Source organism: Ptiloglossa arizonensis, chromosome 4 (assembly GCF_051014685.1).
Source record: "Ptiloglossa arizonensis isolate GNS036 chromosome 4, iyPtiAriz1_principal, whole genome shotgun sequence".
NCBI lineage: Eukaryota > Metazoa > Arthropoda > Insecta > Hymenoptera > Colletidae > Ptiloglossa > Ptiloglossa arizonensis.
In genome coordinates this window covers 17,908,782-17,928,921 of record NC_135051.1, presented here as the reverse complement: position 1 = coordinate 17,928,921, position 20,140 = coordinate 17,908,782, and the positions used below count along the sequence as shown (strand labels likewise).

Below are 20,140 nucleotides of genomic sequence, written 5' to 3'. Positions count from 1 at the left end.
TTTTAGTCCATTCTATAATTACTTTCTTACACTCGTAGAAACCAGAGTATCACAAAGTACTCCAATTTTGTACTGAATAATTAGTACCATTAAATAATACCATAACACGATCGTGATTCAGTCAGATTTCACAGTTCGTCCTCCAACGATTAAAATAATCGCCAAAATCTAGATCCAAGAGTTTTCAGTAACCTTTTCGAGGAGAGTCACTGAACCGAAGATGCAGAAACTGAAACAATGCACTGTCAGCGTTCTCGCTTGGTCGTTTGACGAAACGTATCTGCATCTTCTTCTGTTCATTCTTGCTTCTCGGTCGCCTTAAAAGCTTCATCACCTCGATCCGTAGCTTTTTGTCTCCACTCACCCCCATCCATGTTCGATTCCACTTCAACCCCTACAGTGGTCGGTTTCTCTCCACGATGATCTTTCCTAGAGGACCAATGACTGTAACTTGTCCCTGTTCCTCTTCCGGTTGCTCGAAAAAACGTTCTGTAAATAAATTCCTCCGTTCGATTGGCTCGCGATTGTCTCGAGTTTGGCTTGCATGTTTTGTATCAGAAAATTTGTTTCCAATTATCGAAATGTACGAGAATTAAAATACTCTTTATAGCGATAGTGTGCCCATTCAATAATGTACACTTAATTGTAAAACTGTCCTGAAAATTTTCTATACAGGTAATAACTTTTTAAGCTACTTTTTAAGCTACTTTTTCTTAATTTTGGACAATCGATGACTTACACCGAATTTGTGTATTAACAATACGAATGTTATTAATGTACAGCTTGAATGTTAGTAACGTACAATACATAATTAACCCTCTTTCTACCCAAAAATCTTTCGCTTTTTTCTTCTATTTTTTAATTTCATCGCACCGGTGAACCACGAACGTTCTCGTTGTTAACCTTGTGAATGAATTTTTGTTAATGATTCCACGAAATTTTTTCACTCAGAATCGAACCGTTCGGTCGCTCGATGTTCCGAAACTGGTCGAGTATACTTTCTCCGATACCACCCCGCGAATATTAGCAACGTTAGGATTAACCGATACGTTGATAAAAGTTTACACCGAGAGCCGTGTTGCAAATCGTGGATTAATAATCTCGTGTAATCCCTGCGTGCGCGTCGTTTGATATTACGTTAACGTCCCGTTGCGCCGGTTAATGTAGTGTCCGTAATACCGTGCAACGTGCATAAGTTACTTTTATCGTTGCACGTGCAACGAGCGACCCGCGGCCTTGCATTACAATGCCTCGCGATTACCGTGCACACAGAAATTGATTCAACGGGAGATACCATCGTTGTACGAGTGTTCCTCTTCCTTTCTGGAGCACGACGTCGTTAAGACGTTTTACATCGAACCGTTTGAACAATACGAATGGAAATTGCAAATTAACAGAAAGATACCTCGAGATACCCGGTGGACACGTCGTATCGATAACATTGCAACGGTGGAACGTTTATTAATGGTAGAAGTACCGATAGATTTTCGTAATATTGAGGTATACCTTATATATAATTTATATATAAAAGAAAATCAATCGATGAGGGAAAAGAAGAATTTGTAAAATTGACGATCACGTGCGTAGAATAGAAAAATTATAACGTCTTTGGAAAACGTGCCATGGAATTTTAAATAAATTTTATTGTCAATGTCATTTCGACTGGTTGGTGAATCTAGTGTTAAGGAACGAATAAACGTTCGTTGGTTGGCTGAGAATTTTGACATACACGTGGTTATAGTGTAATTTATAATGAGAATTATTATTGTTGTGTCTTACGTTTAACGAGATAATTATGAATAATTAATCGTGTTTCTCTTTTGAGGGATCTATTTTTTTATTTTGTTGAAGAAACGATTTTAGGGTGAAACAACCCTTTAGAAGAGAGAAGTATTTGAAAATTATTTAAATATAATTTGAAAATTGAAACTACTTTGAAAGTTTGAACGATAATAATGTAAGTGACCCTATTAAGAGACACATTTTTTATTTTAGCAAAGAAAGGATTCCAGGGGTGAAAACAACCCCTTAAAGAAAATACAAGTTTGCATATTATCGTAAATACCTTCTAAACTATACAAGATACAACAAAAAATTTTAATACAAAGTTTCATGGTATTTTTGTAGATACCCCCCACTATATCCCACAGAATTTTCGAAAAACTATTCGCCCAAAATTTACCCCCCTCCCTTTGAAAATTCTTCGACAATATTTCCAAATTTTACGTTAATTATTCCTTCTTTCATTCGTAACAATTGAATATTATCCGTCTCGCTAATTATTGTCCGTTCACGAGGATGTAGGATAGAAAAATAGAGATACATTGGAAAATTTTACGTAGAATTTTATATATATTTTAGAAGTTTATAACGTATTTGTTCGTTTCGTTGCATGCAACGTTGCGTATTATTGGTTTGAAAAAATGTCGATCTCGCGTGCCGGTGTGGCGATTGATCGATTAAAAATTTCTCTTTGAAATTCATTTCTATTTCCACCGAGAGTGTGCAACCTTTACATAATTTTTCGAGAGAGATTGTATCGGAGTGAAACTCATTCAAGAGCAATTGTAACGCATTCGGTGAAAGTAGATCCGTCGACAATAGTGGATTCAGTGAAAGCAGGGAGAGGTCCGATCTTTTCGCTTCAGAGATCGTCCGTAATCTCTCGTTGGAAAGGAATCTCTGTCAATTAAGTCCATTGACTTGCAACACTTTTCCACCGATCGGTGAAACGAAAGAAATTTGCTCTTGAAAAAGCGAGCAGAGGTGTTTGTTAGAATTAAATGAGGTATAACAGAGATTGATAGCGCTTGAAATCTATCTCTCTTGGCCGCCATTTTGAAGGAAAAGTGTATCGAACTTGTAGAGCGAAACGACTCTGGTGTATTTAACGATCAAATATTGTAAAAGTTTATTAGAGGGAACGGGTTACCGCGAATGAAATTTTTTTCTAAGTTTCTGTTACACGTGGACCGATTAGGCGAGTTGAACGACCAAATAATACATTTTTCGACGATTCGTGAAACGGTAATAGAAAGTTTCTTGTTTCAGCCTCAACCACGTTTCTGCGTTCGATTGTACGGTCGAAGTTTTTTTTTTTGGATAAAGAATATTCACTGTACGTGGAACTTGTGTTTTTAAATTTGTTGTACAGTGAGAGTATTCTTTGTAATGATTTTAATTGTAGAAAAATAATATACTGCGAGAACACGACGGGTCGAAAAAGACCCGAGAAGAAAACACTAGAGTTACAATAGGGGAGAAATATCGAGACAATTTTATCATCAGCGATTAGACGTGAATAAATACAAAGGAATGCTATATATTAAAATAAAATAGTGTATAAATAAAATTTTCGAAATTATTTTCCATCTAGAGAGTAAACTGGACATTACATCGTTGTCTAGGTACTTTTTTCGATAATTAAAATAAATATTGTACAAAATAGAAATAATTGCTATAAATTTACAAAAATTCTCGAAATATTTTCCATCTCGAGAGTGAACTGGACATCGTTGTCCAGATATTATTTCTTTTTTCGATAATTAGAATATTATACAAAATAGGAAAATTCTTGAAACAATTGCTATAAATTTACAAAAATTCTCGAAATATTTTCCATCTCAAAAGTGAACTGGACATCGTTGTCCAGATATTTCTTTTTTCGATAATTAAAATAAATATACAAAATAGGAAGATTCTCGAAATAATTGCTATAAATTTACAAAAATTTTCGAAATATTTTCCATCTCGAGAGTGAACTGGACATCGTTGTCCAGATATTATTTCTTTTTTCGATAATTAGAATATTATACAAAATAGGAAAATTCTTGGAATAATTGCTATAAATTTACAAAAATTCTCGAAATAATTGCTATAAATTTACAAAAATTCTCGAAATATTTTCCATCTCAAAAGTGAACTGGACATCGTTGTCCAGATATTTCTTTTTTCGATAATTAAAATAAATATACAAAATAGGAAGATTCTCGAAATAATTGCTATAAATTTACAAAAATTCTCGAAATATTTTCCATCTCGAGAATGTGCAATACATCGTTGTCTAGATATTTATTTTTTCGATAAAGTATTCGCGAGATCGCTACCCCTCGAGAGGTTCCACCTTTTCTGGAAATATCCTTCTGGACACAATGGGAAGAAAGTGTCGAACGTTCTCGTTATCGGCGTAGGATGCCAAAAGGAAATAAGCAATTTCAACGCTTCAACGTGCAACCAGTTCCCGTAATCGTTCGCGATTTAATTTCTCAAGAGGGAGTTGGCGAAGAAACGTCGAAAGAAAGAAGTTTAAACGGGCGACAGAAGAAGGGTGAGGGGTGAGGGGAGCAGAGACACAACGAGCAATCAGGAGCAGTGGAGGTGGTCGGAGGGGGGTAGACGAGGTGTCGCGGAATAATTAATGAATTTTCCCCGGGACACGAATTACGTTTTAAGCATCATAAAATCTGTTTGCTGTGTTCTCGAGAATTGTTTGTTCTCCAGTGCGTATTTCGTCCAGTTATGAATCCAGTGATTCTGAATTTTCAAATTATTTTGACAAAATTGCACGTGATTATGCACCAAAGTCACGTGCCAAAGTTTCGAAGAATCCATTTTATTATAAAAATTCAAAATAGCACATCGTTCCAATTATTTCAATAATTCTCAAAAACACTTCTTTCTAAAGGGTTGTTTCACCCCAAAATGATTTCTTCGCCAAAATAAAAAATAGATTCGTTTCAATGGTCGACGACCCATTTTTCACTCGAAGGACGATAACTCGGCGAGAAAAAATCGCACACCGATTTTAATTATCTCGTTGTAAAGAGGAGTCTTCCACCTTCAAACACACCATTAAATAAATCTTGAAAAAAATTTATCAATCCCCGTGTAGACGTTCGAATTCGAAGAACAATCAAAGAGGACCATTTCCCCTCTCCAGCCCCGGATTCTAGTACCGAAGCATCTTCCAGAAAATTGAATCGAGTCACAAAAAAAGTAGAATCTTCCCTCTTCAAAACGACCCTAGAAACACCCCTGTACGATTTTTTTTCACCTACTTACGGTATGTCAAATATCGAGAATTCTCCAACACGTATACGCCTCATACCCAAAATCATTCGTTTCTCAAATTTATCATTTATTGCTACACAAAGGAGTAATTTTCTCTCGGTGAGGTATTCGTGGTTAATTTTGGTGCGTTCACACCTCGATCTAATCATTCTTTCTCTCGTATCGATGTGGAGGTATAAAATTCTTCGATGGAAATCTTGCATTCAATCCTGTATCTTCTGCTCAACGTTCTCCTTCGTTCTTTTTTAATATTCCTCCTCGCGTATAAAATTTTACACACGTCCGTTCGATCGTGTATCTCTCGTTCAAGAACGAGAGAAACTTCCGGTGGATACGCCCGGAGAAAGCAAAAATACAAGAACCCACCGTGTAACGTTCCACGGTGCAGTAGATCGAGTCACGTTATGGGCGGACGTCTAGTCTGGCGCCAGACCGTCCGAATTCTACTTGCAGTAGATTGGGCTCGGGTATGGTCAGACGGGCGACCAGTTCCCTTAAATTTCCAGCCGACTCTCGTCGCGAATCAACGTTCCATTGGGCGGATAAATTCGCGATATTACTACCCCGACGCCTGCTCCAAATGCAATCACCGTTCCCGAATGCCTCCGCGCGTTAATTAACAATAATTCGTTACATCGTCACGGATGAAATGCCCCTTGTTAACGAGACTTTCATTAATGAAAATATTCAACCTACCTAACGAACACACCTTGATCGCCGTAAGTGAATCGATATTTATCAAAAAAAAAAAACAAATCCACCTTCGATTCTCGAACGTTCGAACGTGTTTTCCTTCGCGATTTAATAAATATTTTCGTACGCAAATACACCGTATACTCGAATTTTATTTGAAAGCTTCGAACAGGTACACGATACAGTTCTTTCATTGCAACGGTATTTTATTTTTTTGCATCGACGAGATTTACTTCTTTCGAGATAAACAATAACTGATCGGAAAAATAACTTTTTCCCGGGTTTCGACACTTTGGACTCGAATTTGGAATTTAAATTGTGACTCGAGTGGTGTACTATTGTAAGAACGTACACGAAATGGAATTATCGAAATAAAAATCTTCCATTCTGGATTCATTTTACGATAAAATATCATTTTACGATCATTTCTGCTACCAGAAACTAGCACCAGGATGAAACCCTTCAAATCGTGTAATTAATTTAAATTTTCGTTCCAACGTTTCGTATACATATGTTTACGTCTTACAAGGAAGGAGTAATTGAATTTTTATTTCAATTCCAAAGCACGTTGGTGTTTCCCGAATTGGAGAAAGTACACCGAATTAAGTGGCGATCGAGGATCGATTCTCGAGTGGAAAGGGTTAAATTGTGACTCGAGTGTTGTACTACTATGAGAACATACACGAAATAGAATTATCGAAATGAAAATCTTCCATTCTGGATTCATTTTGCGATTCAATGGAGCCAGTTTCTGATGGCAGAAAAGCTTCTAATGCAGATGGTTAAAATTGTGAGAAAAATTACGTAACGGAGAATTTTCTACGGTACAAGTTAATCGCGAAGACAACGTGACAGAATGTCGATCGAGATCGCAGAATCGCACGTTCCTCGAAAGGTCGTTGGACGTTGATTTGCATAAGAGGCGTAATGTGTCGACGAGTGGACCGGTCTCTGGACTCTCTTTCAAGGAATTCAATCTTCCGTTGCACGATATCTCCTCGCTCGCCGTTTCTCCCGGATTATGCAAATGGTCTAATGGTCCCTGAGACCAACGCGGGTGCATACTTACGATTACACGGGGAACAGGGGTGTAGAACCAAGGTGAAGTAGTTCTTCGACCAGTTCGTTCGAAGAAAGTAATTCGACGAAGGTGTTAGCACTTGCTTTTCGAGTCCTTTCACGAATGTAGAAACTTTGAAGTATATAGTTCTTTATAGTTCTATATAGTTCTTTCGGATAATTGTTCTTCGTCGATTGGAAAAAAATTAATTTTTGCGAAAAGACACGAGTGGACACATTTCTAATCAAATGTTTCAGTATGGGTTGCACAATGGGAATCGAGTCTGTTGGATGAAATTTATTTAAATAATTAAGATTCTTTTTCTTCGTGCATTGATCACTCGATCGAAAAAGGTGGAGATTTTAGAATTGGAGAGAAGTTTGTTTATATTTTTCACGATTCTTGGTTCCCTTCCAACGTTTCGTATAAAATGGAATTATGAACAAAAATCGTTTACAGATTGAATTTTGAAAATTGTTATCTGCAAGACATGATTTTACCTCGAGAAAAAAAAAACGAAAAGATTTACATGTTAAATTTCATGTTTGAACGATTTGGAGAGAAACAAAGTTTTCTTCTTAAAATTCAAAGGACACAAGGTTTGCGTCTCGATTTTTTTTATACAAATCGAAAGTAATCTTTCTTGTTTAAAGTCCTTTGAATTTACTTTTAAATCGAAATTCATCTCAGTAGTAGAGTGTCACATTTTATTTTTTATTATTCTATTGAATCGTTCGGAGAGTCATATCGTTTTCCAAAATGGAGAATATGTAATTTAATAAAATGTTTATACGCTCTAAAAAAATCGTGCTTCATGTTCACTAGAAAAGAAAAACGAAACGACTTTCCGAACCAATAATTTTATATACGAGGGGCAACTTCCTGAAACGTTAGACACAGATGCAACGGACACGTAACGTTTCGGGGAACGTTGCACCGTAACGTTGCAGAAATGTTGCAAGGTGACGCCGGTGAAGCATTGCAGTGAACCGTTACGCGAACATTCGGTGGTATTGCATTCCACCTACACCGCGTTATATACCGTTTCGGTGAGCGTTGGAACGTTCCATTACGAAGACAACATCTACCCGGTGACGTCAAAAATAATAAATCGTCACGGAGTAACGTATCCAGGACACGTGGCAAATAATCAGTCCTGCGAGTCCTCGAATCAACGGACTTGCATCCACGATGCTTGACATTCCTGTGTACTTCATGTGTACTTCATGTGTACTTCATGTGTACTTCATGTGTACTTCATATGTAATACTTCATGTGCCTTGGAACCTTCGTTGACAATACCAAATTGTCATAAATACACGGAACAACCGAATAACCACGTTTGAAAACACAAATCACCAAGTTAAACAATTTATCAAAAGACACCATTCCCATTCTGATTTCTTCGAGTATCTCCAATAATATAAGAAATTAATTATTTCTTTCAATAATTATTTGCCACTTTGCACGACCGATACGTACCTAATTATAAAAATTAAACATTGAATTTAGTTACGTTTCTACTCGGCGAACATTGCTACCAGATACTCATTGTGGTCCATAGACTTTCGATTATTTTCCAATTATTCGTAATTGTTCGCAAATGTTTCACGATTGTTATCATCGCGGTCTGGTGAACATCGTGTCGCTAGTCCCTTTCTGATCTCTTTGACTAAATTTTCAATAATTGTTTCCCACTACACGCGACCGAGTCTAATTATAAAAATTCAAAATTGAATTAAGTCACGTTTCCACTCGATAAACACAGCTACCAGATACTACCCACCGTTGCATCGAGAGTCATAGACTGTTAAAATACACAAGTCACAGATTATTTTCTTATATATAAATCGTAGATTATTTTCCAATTATTCGTAATCGTTCGTAAATGTTTCACAATTGTTATCATCGTGTCGCTAGTCCCTTTCTGATCTCTTTGACTAAATTTTCAATAATTGTTTCCCACTACACGCGACCGAGTCTAATTATAAAAATTCAAAATTGAATTAAGTCACGTTTCCACTCGATAAACATTGCTACCAGATACTATCCACCGTTGCATCGAGAGTCATAGACTGTTAAAATACACAAGTCACAGATTATTTTCTTATATATAAATCGTAGATTATTTTCCAATTATTCGTAATTGTTCCTAAATGTTTCACGATTGTTATAATCGTGGTCTGGTGAACATCGTGTCAAAGTATTCGTACGCGAGGTTTCCATCGAGACGACGAGGAGGACCGTTACCAGCGAACGATTCGATCGAGGATGATCCGGGGGCCGCAGATCGAGGTGGAAGATACGGCTTATGACATTGCATTAGCATCGGCCCGTGAAATTGCGTTTCACCGATATTTGCCCTGTTTCGAGCGGTGGCACGTCGACGCGACGCGTTCAGACGACCCCAGCCTCTCGTCAAAGTGACGCTTTACGGATCGATGATCCCTGATCGGTCACGTATCGATCCAGCTAGCCCTCGTCCATCCATTATTCCTACGTAAACGTGGCCGAACGATTCACGTGTTGTAGGGCTCGATGCCTCTGTATTCGACGATAGGTGTGAAAGTCGAACACCTGCTTGGAATTACGGTTAGCCCGGTTACACGCAACTCCGCGTTAGAATTCGCTCGGACCATCGAACGATATTCTTCTCTCTCCGCCATTTTCTACGATTCTGTGAAACCGGTGGATCGGTTCGGAAGAAACACTTTCGAAAATTATTCGGAAATGTTTACGAGCAATTGCGACTGATTATGGATAATTGCGAACGATTACGAAATGTGTACGAATAATTGTGAAATATTTATGAATAATTGTGAATAATTGTGAAGCGTTTACGAACGATTGTGAATAATTGTGAATATATTTGTGAGTGATTGTGAAATATTTATGAATAATTGTGAAAATTTGGTGCGTGCAATAATAATAACACTTTATTCGCGGACATAATAATAATAATAATAATAGTAATAATAATAATGTATAATAATAATATAATAATAATAATAATGTATAATAATAATGATATAATAATAATAATATAATAATAATGTATAATAATAATAATAGTAGGGCTTTCTTCGCTGTCGATATTTATTTAAAATTGTAGCGATGGAAAAAAGTTCGATAATGCACGATATTTTTTACGTTTGTATTTCCAGAGCCCCGTATATTTAGGTCGCATTTAGGTCGCATTCAGGTCACATATCTGTAGAGATATTTCATGATTTTTGTTTACTCATCCATCGCGCCTAATTTGGTTATACCTATTTAGCGGTAATTAGTGGCAAGTGTTACAAAAATGGGGACAGCTGAGAATGATGCGTAGGAGATTCGTGGAAACGATGGTCAAGGAATGGTTCCAAGGACGCGTTGGAGAATGTATTGTTAAAGCTTTCTAACCGGCAGGGTCAAACATCCGATACGCAATGACGTGTAGGAAGTCACGTATGCGTAACAAGAGTGAAAAGAACGAATTGAAAGTATTGCGCCTGTTCGATGAATCTGAAACCGCATCGAACGACTCGTGTACTCGAGTATCCACGGTACTAGTACCGATACGCGTACCACTCGAATACCTTAGAATAAGCTACTCAAATATCGCGAGTATTCGTACTTATTGCAGTACTTCGGAATACCTTTAGTACTCGACCGAGTATACTTATAATAGATACTGAAATATCTCGAATACTTGTAATAGATACTCAAATACCCCTAATACTTATAATAGATACTTAAATACCCCGAATATTTATGATAGATAATCTCGAATACTTATAATGGATACTTAATTGCCTCGAATACTTATAATAAATACTCAAATACCTAAAATACTTATAATAGATACTTAATTGCCTCGAATACTTATAATAAATACTCAAATACCTAGAATACTTATAATAGATACTTAATTGCCTCGAATACTTATAATAAATACTCAAATACCTAGAATACTTATAATAGATACTCTTCTGCCTCGAATACTTATAATAGATACTCTGATACTTAGAACACTTATAATAGATACTGAAATACTTAGAATACATGTAATAGATACTCTTCTGCCTCGAATACTTATAATAGATACTCTGATACCTAGAACACTTATAATAGATACCTCAAATACCTAGACTATTTATAATAGATGACCTCAAATACTTATAATAGATACCCAAATACCTCGAATACTTACAACAGATACTCTGATACCTCGAGTATCCTTACAAATCGTTAAAAGCGCGTAAAATTCCGTTCCCAGATTCTGAGAAACCGTCGAAAATAATAATAAAACTTAAAATCGATAACGAACACCTCGAGTACTCGAAGTAACACACGTAGCACTAGAAAAAATACTCGAAAATCTCAAGTACGTATACTTATCGAGGCACTCGAGTGCCCAGAGTAGACGCTCACAATATCTCGAGTACGATTACTTGTTGCGGCACTCGAATACCCAGAGTAGCCGCTCGAGTGTCTCGAGTACCCGTACTCGCCCTAACCCCCGAATACCTGTACCGGGTACTCGAATACTCGAATACCACGAGTTACGCGTATTCCGACACCGCGATATCCATCGAAAGAACGCTAACATCCATTCGGTTCACGCGTTCCGACGATTGCGCGGTAAATAATTACAATAATTGCAAACGCGCGTAACGAACAGCACGCAACCACCACGGTTACTCGATTTAACATCGCACACTTCGACGAACGCGAAACGTCCGCGCTTACAACCGAGCTGTTCCGTTACCGTGTACGGAAACGGTCAACAGCTAGTTAATCCTCGGTAATTTCTTGGATTAACGTTTTTCCACAGCCACGGGTAAACAAAACGGTTGAATTTCCCTTCCCCCTCCCCCCTCTCCTCACACACCGCTCCGTTTTCAACGAACGCGTACAATGGCCGACGGTTCCATCCATTCTCGTTAGAGCGGACAATAGAACGCGTTTCCTCTTGTTAGGGCAGTTCGTCAATTATGCGGCCGGCCAAGTAATTCGTGTCTCCGTTTTCTCGTTACAGGTGGGTGACAAGGACACGCTCACGTCGGTGGCCGCGAGGTTCGACACAACGCCATCCGAGCTCAGCAAATTGAACAGGCTCGGAAGTACTTTCATTTATCCCGGTCAGCAATTGCGGGTACCAGCGAAAGGAGAAGGTCGACCAGGAGACGGAACCACCACCGACGCGCCTAGTCCGGATCCTTGTCACGACCACGAGTCCCAGGATGACCTACCTCCCGAAGAAAAAGGTAATCTCGCACGATCAACCAATTGTCGCAGCGTTTTACGTTTTTCGGTTGCTAGGAATTCGGTTCACACCGGTACTACCGACGGATACAATCCAATGTGTAGCGTGGTGGTCTTCGTGTGTCTTCGAGGAAAATTAAAGACAAGGGGGAACTTGTGGAATTGATTATGCGTGTAGGATGGAAAATAATCGTAACGTCTTTTGAAAATATGCTGTGGAATTTAGTTCTTCGTGTGTCTTCCAGGAAATTTGACAAAGAAGGGATTTTTGAAATTGATTACACGTAGGATAGAAAATAATTGTAACGTCTTTTGGAAATCTATGATCTTTGAACATCTTTATTCCAAAGCTATGGAATTTAATTTTTCGTGTGTCTTCCAGAAAATTTGACAATTTTGGACAAAGAAGGAACTTATAAAATTTATTGTATGTAGGATAGAAAAAATCGTAACGTCTTTTGAAAATATGCTGTGGAATTTAGTTCTTCATGTGTCTTCCAGGAAATTTGAGAAAGGAGGGACTTATGAAATTAATTATACGTAGGATAGAAAAAAATCGTAACGTTTTTTGAAAATATGCTGTATTAACTCAAAATAAATTTCATTGTAAAAGCAGTCGCGACAAGTTGTTTTGACTGGTTGGTAAATCTAGTGTTAAAGAGCGAGAGCTGGTTCACTCTGCACCAGTTGTGTGGATAAATTGATACGGTCTCTGGAGAAGGAGACATTGCAAATTTTATTATTCCATTTCGTCGTAGGATCTTGTTCTCATCGTTCCTGGTAGGTGGTTTGAACACCTAGGTTCGTGTGATCCGCGTTCGCGTTACCGAAAATCGTTTTACGATTTTATCATACGGTCGATTGGACTTTCTACTTAATGCGCAACTTGCGCTGACGCCAGCGTCACCAATGTTGCGTGAGATACGAAGGATTTATCGTCGATAGGTAGCTAATGCAATCTCCTTCGCAATAGAAATTCTCCCACGCGTTTAAGTTCCTATCATTTTTCGTACCGTCAACAATGGAGTCGTAAAGTGTTTTGTAATCGGTCGCTCGCAGGAAATTGTCTTCGCGTGAGCAGCGTTTTATATAGTGGACTTAACAACGGACGAGAGCACGGAGGTACTCGAGATGTTCGTTGCTTTCGAATACGCTGAGTACCGCGGTACTTGGTGTGTCACAGGGGACAAAGTTCTCGAGTACTTTAGGTATTCTTGTACTCGGAGTATTCCGCCACACGAGTACTCGAGTACTTGAGTATTTGAGTACCCGAGTACTCTGGGTATATTTACTTGGAGTATTCCGCTACGTGGAATACTTGAATACTCTAGGCATTTGCTCGGAGTATTCTACTGCGTGGAGTACTTGAGTACGCTGGGTATATTTACTCGGAGGACCCCACTACGTGGAGTACTTGAATACTCTAGATATTTGCTCGGAGTATTCTACTGCGTGGAATACTTGTGTATTCTAAACGTTCACTTGGAGTATCCCACTACGTAGAGTACTTGAGTATTCTGGGTACATTTACTCGGAGTATTCCACTGTGTGGAGTACTTGAATACTCTAGGCATTTACTCAGAGTATTCTACTGCGTGGAATACTTGAGTATTCTAAACATTTATTCGGAGTATACCATTATGTGGAGTATTCTTGAGTATTCTAGGCATTTACTCGAAGTATTCCACTACGTGGAGTATTCTTGAGTATTCTAGGCGTACTCCGAGTATTTATTCGAAGTATTCCGCTATATAAAATACTTGAATGCTCTGGCTATTTAAGTATTCAAAGTGTCCCAGTACACGAAGGTCTTAAGTGCTCGTTGAATATTCAAATACTCAATATACTCTGGTACCCGAAATACTTGACTACTCAAAAAGTATTCGAGTACTTAACAGAGGCCCAGTACTTTGAAGTAATCGAGTATTATAAGTATTTGAAAATGAGTACTTGAAATTCGGTACAGTAAAGTACTCGAGTATTCTCTGTATTTGGGTACTGCGGACACTCGAGTACTCTGATACTTTTGAATACTTTCTCGAAACTTCCAATCAGACCCGCGATTAATATTAACTCATTTTTCGTTTGAAAAAAAAAAAAAAAAATTATATATATATATATACCTTGACGTTACATTTTCTATGCGCACCATGATACGTCCTGGATATAGTTTACAACAAGGTTAAGATAACGGTAAAATTACGAAAAGGATGTAAAAACTCATTTATGGCGTTTTATTAGACAGAAACTTTTGTGGGGTTAATATTACAGCGCGGCATTATTATGAAGCACATGCTCGAAGACGTTAATGTAACGAGACCAACCTCGAGCCTTATCTATCCGATATGTGCAATAGACAGGCATTAATATTCAACGCGACACTTTGTATACACCCGATACGATCGAGGCCCGATTCATCTTGATATTTGGCCAGGTGAGTCAATCCGATTCACCTGAACGCACCACTTCGCCTCCTGTTACATTATTCATTGAGAGGTGTTCACGTTAATTTTGCTTTCGGATTATCGCAACCGCGCGATATAAGGCGTTTCGATACAGGCACGTGGTCACGGATCGTTAAAACGTGCGTAGCTGGATCACTCGTAAATCAGACAGAAGCGTGCAATAATTCCCGTGACAGACCGTAAACAATCAAAGTGGAAAATGATAATCGAGGCGGGCATAAAAATAATACATATGATGCAATGACTGCCGCGAACGGTAGAGCACACGAACAGCGAATGTTCAAATATTGAGAACCGTGGCGGTACGATGTCCATGGAATATTAATTACATTGGAGAGGAATCGTAGGGAACATCTCGTCGAGAAAGTTTGGATATTCGCCATTTGATGGCGCCACGTCACGTAAGAGCGTCGTGTGAGCACCGATAGACGCAGAATTAAAATCGAGAGAATATACGATCGAATTTGAACATCAAAAGGGCAAAGTTTGTATTCGTAAAAAATTGATGGGCTTATATAACGATATTCTACAGTTTTATACGGTATAGGAAAAAACCTGACAAATCGATTATCGGGTAGGTCCATGCATCTTTTTCTCCGTCTCTTTTCGTGACCTATAACTAGTTCAGTTTTGACAGACGTTTTAATCGATAGTCACGATTTAACCTAGTTGAATTATCTAGTACATCATTCGTGCCTTACAGCTGTTTGCTACATGAACTCGATACCGCAATTTGCTTCTGAACTTTGTATTAACGAAACAAGAGCGTTTACATACTAAAACGCTCGTCGATAACTCGTTGCACCTTGTCATAAGTATTTAATTTCATTTTACGTCATCCGGAAATGTTAGCAGCTTGAAATGGTTTCGTTTTCTATTCTTATTCAATTTTAACGCCATGTTTTTTTACTGCGAGAAAAAATACTCGAATACTTTAAGAGAATGATACAACAAGTTCGAACGAAGTATAAACTCATTATGAAATGTATGATTCAATACGGTAGTTCTTTTTTTTTTTGACATTCGTTATATATAGTACGGTACACCAGCTGATCGACGTAACGATGTAAACTACGAGAACCAATATGGCGTTTATTATGCATCAAACATAACCTGCACGCTGTCAGAAAACACGATGCACATTGGTTTAGCATCAGATGAAACACAAATGTTGTCGTCATGAGATCATTCGATATTCTTGTTGAATTTGGTGCCATTACCTAGGAATTTAATTACAGAAAGACACTGAAACTATTTAAATCTATTTTGTAAATAAGTATTGACAAGAAATTAGTTCAGATTCCTACCAAAACAATATATTTAGAAAAACGTTAGTTTGTTTCTTCTTTTTCAACATGGGTAGGTTATATTTAATATTTATAAAAATAAAAAAATAATACATCTTGAAATAACACAAATTGTAGTTCTAATTCATTATATTGTAATTTGCAGAACTTTTGGAGAGCTTGAGGCCTGTGTCTCCTAAGCCAGGACATATGGAAAGAGTGAAAACACCTCTTGGTATTACAAATGCAGTCATAGAGGAAGAAGAACAACCATTTAAAGAAAGATTCTTGAAAATTAATGTTCGGCATATTACCGATGGTCAGGTAAGGCTTATATTTAAATAAGCCTTTACTTTAAATAATTTATACGTATTATGTCTTTCATCTTCATTATTATGTCTTGCCCATTATATCTTCATTATACTCTTTTGTCTTATATTAAAGTGATATTCTATCTTTTATTTACAGGGTGTTGTCGGTGGGGTGTTATTAGTCACACCAAATGCAGTGATGTTCGACCCCAATGTCTCAGATCCACTTGTCATAGAACATGGAGCCGAATCTTATGGAGTAATTGCACCAATGGAATTTGTAGTGAATGCTGCGATTTACTATGACATTGCACATATGCGTGTTGGGCATAGAGAAACTGGAAATTTAGACAAGAAGCCAGAAATTTATCACATGAAGAAAACACCGCCGAACGAAAACCGCAAGTGTCAGTCGCCTGGAAAGGATGAAAACTTTCCAGAATTAACAGCAGACGATAACGAAAGCGTGTGCAGCTGTGCTGAAAGAGATGGAGATGCTTTTCCAAAGGCCTTTGAGAGAGATCTTGTTACTCCCACCAATCTTCAAAATGTATGTTAATTTAAATACATTTGCACGTTATGTTGTCGATTATAATAGTTGTCGTGCAATAAATAAAACGATTCCGTTTATTTTGCAGGAAGAAAACACAACGGTAACCAAAGAAAAAGAGACAGAGAAAGAGACTAAAGATGCATATGGTGGTGGTCAAGCATCTAGAACATTAGAGGAGCGTAGACGTTCTATGCTTGATCATCATTGGGCAGTTCCTAGTAAGGATCGATGTACATTATCGGTAGAAGACGAGCAACAGGATTCTTTGAATTCTGATAAGGTTGGTACTCATCAAAGACACAAATACGATACCGATTTATTAACGTCTACGATCTAACGAACGTTAACATCTGTTCATAGACGGACTCCGCGAAATCGAAGGTGATTCCCGAAGACGAAGAAGGATCTCTAGTCAAATTGTCATGCCACGACTCTGGTATTGACATTCGTGATCCTAATCCCCTTTTCCCAGTAGTTCAGCATATCCCCTCAAAGAAAGTATACTCAGACGCAGATATTGTCTTATCTTCAGATTGGGTACCTCCTATTACTATTGCCCCAACGAACATTACAACTGATTCGCTAGACGCTGCTTCTGCCATTAATGGCAGAAAGAAGGCGAGTTCGGTATCTTTTAGCTTAGACAGTAATGCGGAGGAACCCGAGAAAGATGAAGAGCATAAAGACGACGACAAACAAGAGACGCGTAAAAATAAGGTACGATCAGAGTCAATACCATTGCAATTGCAATATTGTCGCAGCATCAATTGTATGATATTTCTAATCTTTTCTTCTTCTTTTTTATTTCAGATGTTAAAACGATTGTCGTATCCATTGTCGTGGATGGAGGGATTGACTGGTGAGAAAGAAGACGAAAATAAATCTGGATCCGATAAAGTTTCAAGTCTCCCGAACAGCGCGGATTCCCATCATTCGTCCGTGTTCAGTAAAGTCTTCTCAAGGTGATAATCTTCGCTACATTAAAACCATAGAATCTTTACGAACTTCTTTTTTCCCCCCAATAATCTATATTTACGTGGTATTAACGTTTTTCTAAAATTAATAATGCGCTTTTATATTTCACTTTTACTAATCATTTGTGTTAGGAATGAGTAACGATCGTTTAAAAAAAAATTTGCATACCTCACGTACAGGAAAGATCAATTTCGATGCTCTCGAGCACCTCCTTTACGTGGTGTGACGTTTATTTTTCTTATCTTACGCGTATGATTGCTTTCTGCTGAATCTTTCTAGAATATTTCAAATAATATGTATGTATAGCGTGTCTGAGGCCATTCATAACGAAAGGAGTCGCATACATTATCATAATACACGTTTTTCAATACTCCCTACAAAGTTACGTACTTGCGTGGGGGAAAAAAGTAAAACAAAAAAAAAAAAGAAAAAGTGAGTTTAACCGTTTCGAAGAAAACGGGTTTCGTTACGAATGCCCTCATTCGTTAACAACATATAGAATATTCATTAGTTACTTGCGCGTAGAAACGAGTGGCTTTATTGCATTTGCAACACGCGTTGGGATACATTTGTTTTAACTTGTGGAAGGAGCGAACGAACCAAGGGAATGCGTACATGCGAGGTTTCCAGCTCGGTCCAGATGTTGTCCTCGATAGCCTAATACCATCATAGTCCGTTCTTTCGTCAGAGAAGGAGAGCGTGTGACCATACATTTCCATAGCGTGCACCCCTCAAGAATCTAAAATAATTTCAACCTTAGAAACTGTGCGATAGTGGAGGGTTCGTGCCACAAGCTACAGGGGTGCAAGCTATGGAAGGGTTTGAACGTCACGAACGAAATTTTAGTCCGACTGTGATGGTAATCTGTGTTTAATTAAAAGCTTTACTGTCGTTTCTAATGTAACTAACAAAGAATATGTAATGGTGGTGGATATAAGCTCGCCGATCAACCTGGTGAGTGACTTTAGCTCGGGCCTGTTTGCTAAAACTCCCAGCGAAGAGAGTGGTGGGGGCGGTAGGGCTGGAGGAACACCTCCGCTTACCGCCTCCTCTCTCTCCCAGGACTCCGGCAATCCTCAGTTTTCACCTGGTCCAGGAGGGCTTATGGGGTGAGTTTGGGCCCGGTCCATCAACCAGCAAATTGTTGTATCCACTTTACCCACTTCCTCCCTTTTTTTAACGCTCCACACTTTATCTCTAATTGGCTCTTACTCTTGAGTATCGTTTTCGACAGCGTTTTCATATATTATTTAGATCCTTCAATTCTCTTTTCTCCATGTGTATATTCTCCTCAAAATGTATCACCACCACCACAATATGTCCCTCCGTACAAATCTTATCCATGATCCGCCAAGTTCCCTGTTACTCTTTTTTATTTCACCCCCCCCCCCCCCCCCCCGGAACGATGATTTTTATCTCCGTAGCCGTGGTGTACCTTTTGTAACCCGTTGTTCTCTACTTTGACGCTTCTCACGTGATCGCTCTTTATCTACCTTGTTTCGCTACTCCCTTTTGCGCTCTTTAAGCCTTTCTCGGGGTTGAGATCAGCCCCCAGACTTCTCCGCTCCTGCTTTCAGGTAAATGTTACTACAACTTTTCAGAAACTCTCTGCCAATGTTCGAATACGACACATCGCCGTTAATCGCTGTCTATTATATAATCGTACCGCTTACAAAACAACACACGAATCACCAACGAGACAAAGGAACACGAAAGCGTTTTCTAGTACATACCACCGCCCCACCACCACCCCCCTTTAAAATCAGCCACCCAGTTTATTTCTTGCAGTTCACATGTTGGATACGATGTTTACCTTGAATGTTACTCAACCCCCTCCACCCCCCACGATTAATGTTCTTTATTGTGCGTTGCAACGTGGTATGCTCGTCGCTTCGCGACTCGAGCGTCACTGAAATTGATAATAACGCTTGGTTCATGGTTACCTTTCAGACGATCGTCCGTGGGCACGTTCATCAGGCAACAACCGTTGACCTCGTCGGGCAGTAGCAGTGTGGACAGCAGCCGGGGTAGCAAAACATCGACCACGGCGCCTCGCTTGGATTACCGCAGCATGGTCTCCGTGGAGGATATGCCGGAACTCTTCGTCAGTTTCGACAGTAAGTGTCCTGGACACTAACCGACGTTCATCAACTTCGTACCTTTTAAACTCTGCGCATTTCTGGAATGGATAACTGACCGTGGACGCACATTGTGACATGCTCCACTCGCAACGAATACGTTTCACCCTCTACGGAGGGAAGGTTCCATTTTGGTTCGATAAGTGAGGATACATCTTGAGAGACACGTTAAGTTGGAAGAATCGAGTGTACCAAGTGTTCTGTTATCGGTCTGTCTTATCAGGGGGAGTTTCAGATTGCAGAGAAATAGGAAAGTGTTTAATTGAATTAAACATGAAACAGACTCTAAAGTACAACGAGTGGGAAAAGATTGTGAGAATTATTGGATGATCAGCTGGA

At 38.6% G+C, this 20,140-nt stretch overlaps 1 protein-coding gene across 16 annotated transcripts in view; it reads left to right on the top strand.

The window, feature by feature from the left end:
- The window catches only part of Mtd (TLD domain-containing protein mustard), a 252,832-nt gene that overhangs the window by 182,194 nt on the left and 50,498 nt on the right, over positions 1-20,140 (top strand). For 12 of the 16 annotated variants that reach the window (XM_076308377.1, XM_076308372.1, XM_076308371.1 and 9 more), the window contains 8 exons: positions 11,847-12,075; positions 15,991-16,148; positions 16,293-16,685; positions 16,774-16,968; positions 17,049-17,405; positions 17,499-17,650; positions 18,602-18,772; positions 19,614-19,780. In XM_076308377.1, the coding sequence (XP_076164492.1) occupies positions 11,847-12,075; positions 15,991-16,148; positions 16,293-16,685; positions 16,774-16,968; positions 17,049-17,405; positions 17,499-17,650; positions 18,602-18,772; positions 19,614-19,780 (1,822 nt within the window). Of the gene's footprint in view, positions 1-11,846; positions 12,076-15,751; positions 15,898-15,990; positions 16,149-16,292; positions 16,686-16,773; positions 16,969-17,048; positions 17,406-17,498; positions 17,651-18,601; positions 18,773-19,613; positions 19,781-20,140 lie in introns of those variants that run through there. The other 4 variants (XM_076308368.1, XM_076308369.1, XM_076308366.1 and 1 more) reach the window with 3 other exon arrangements.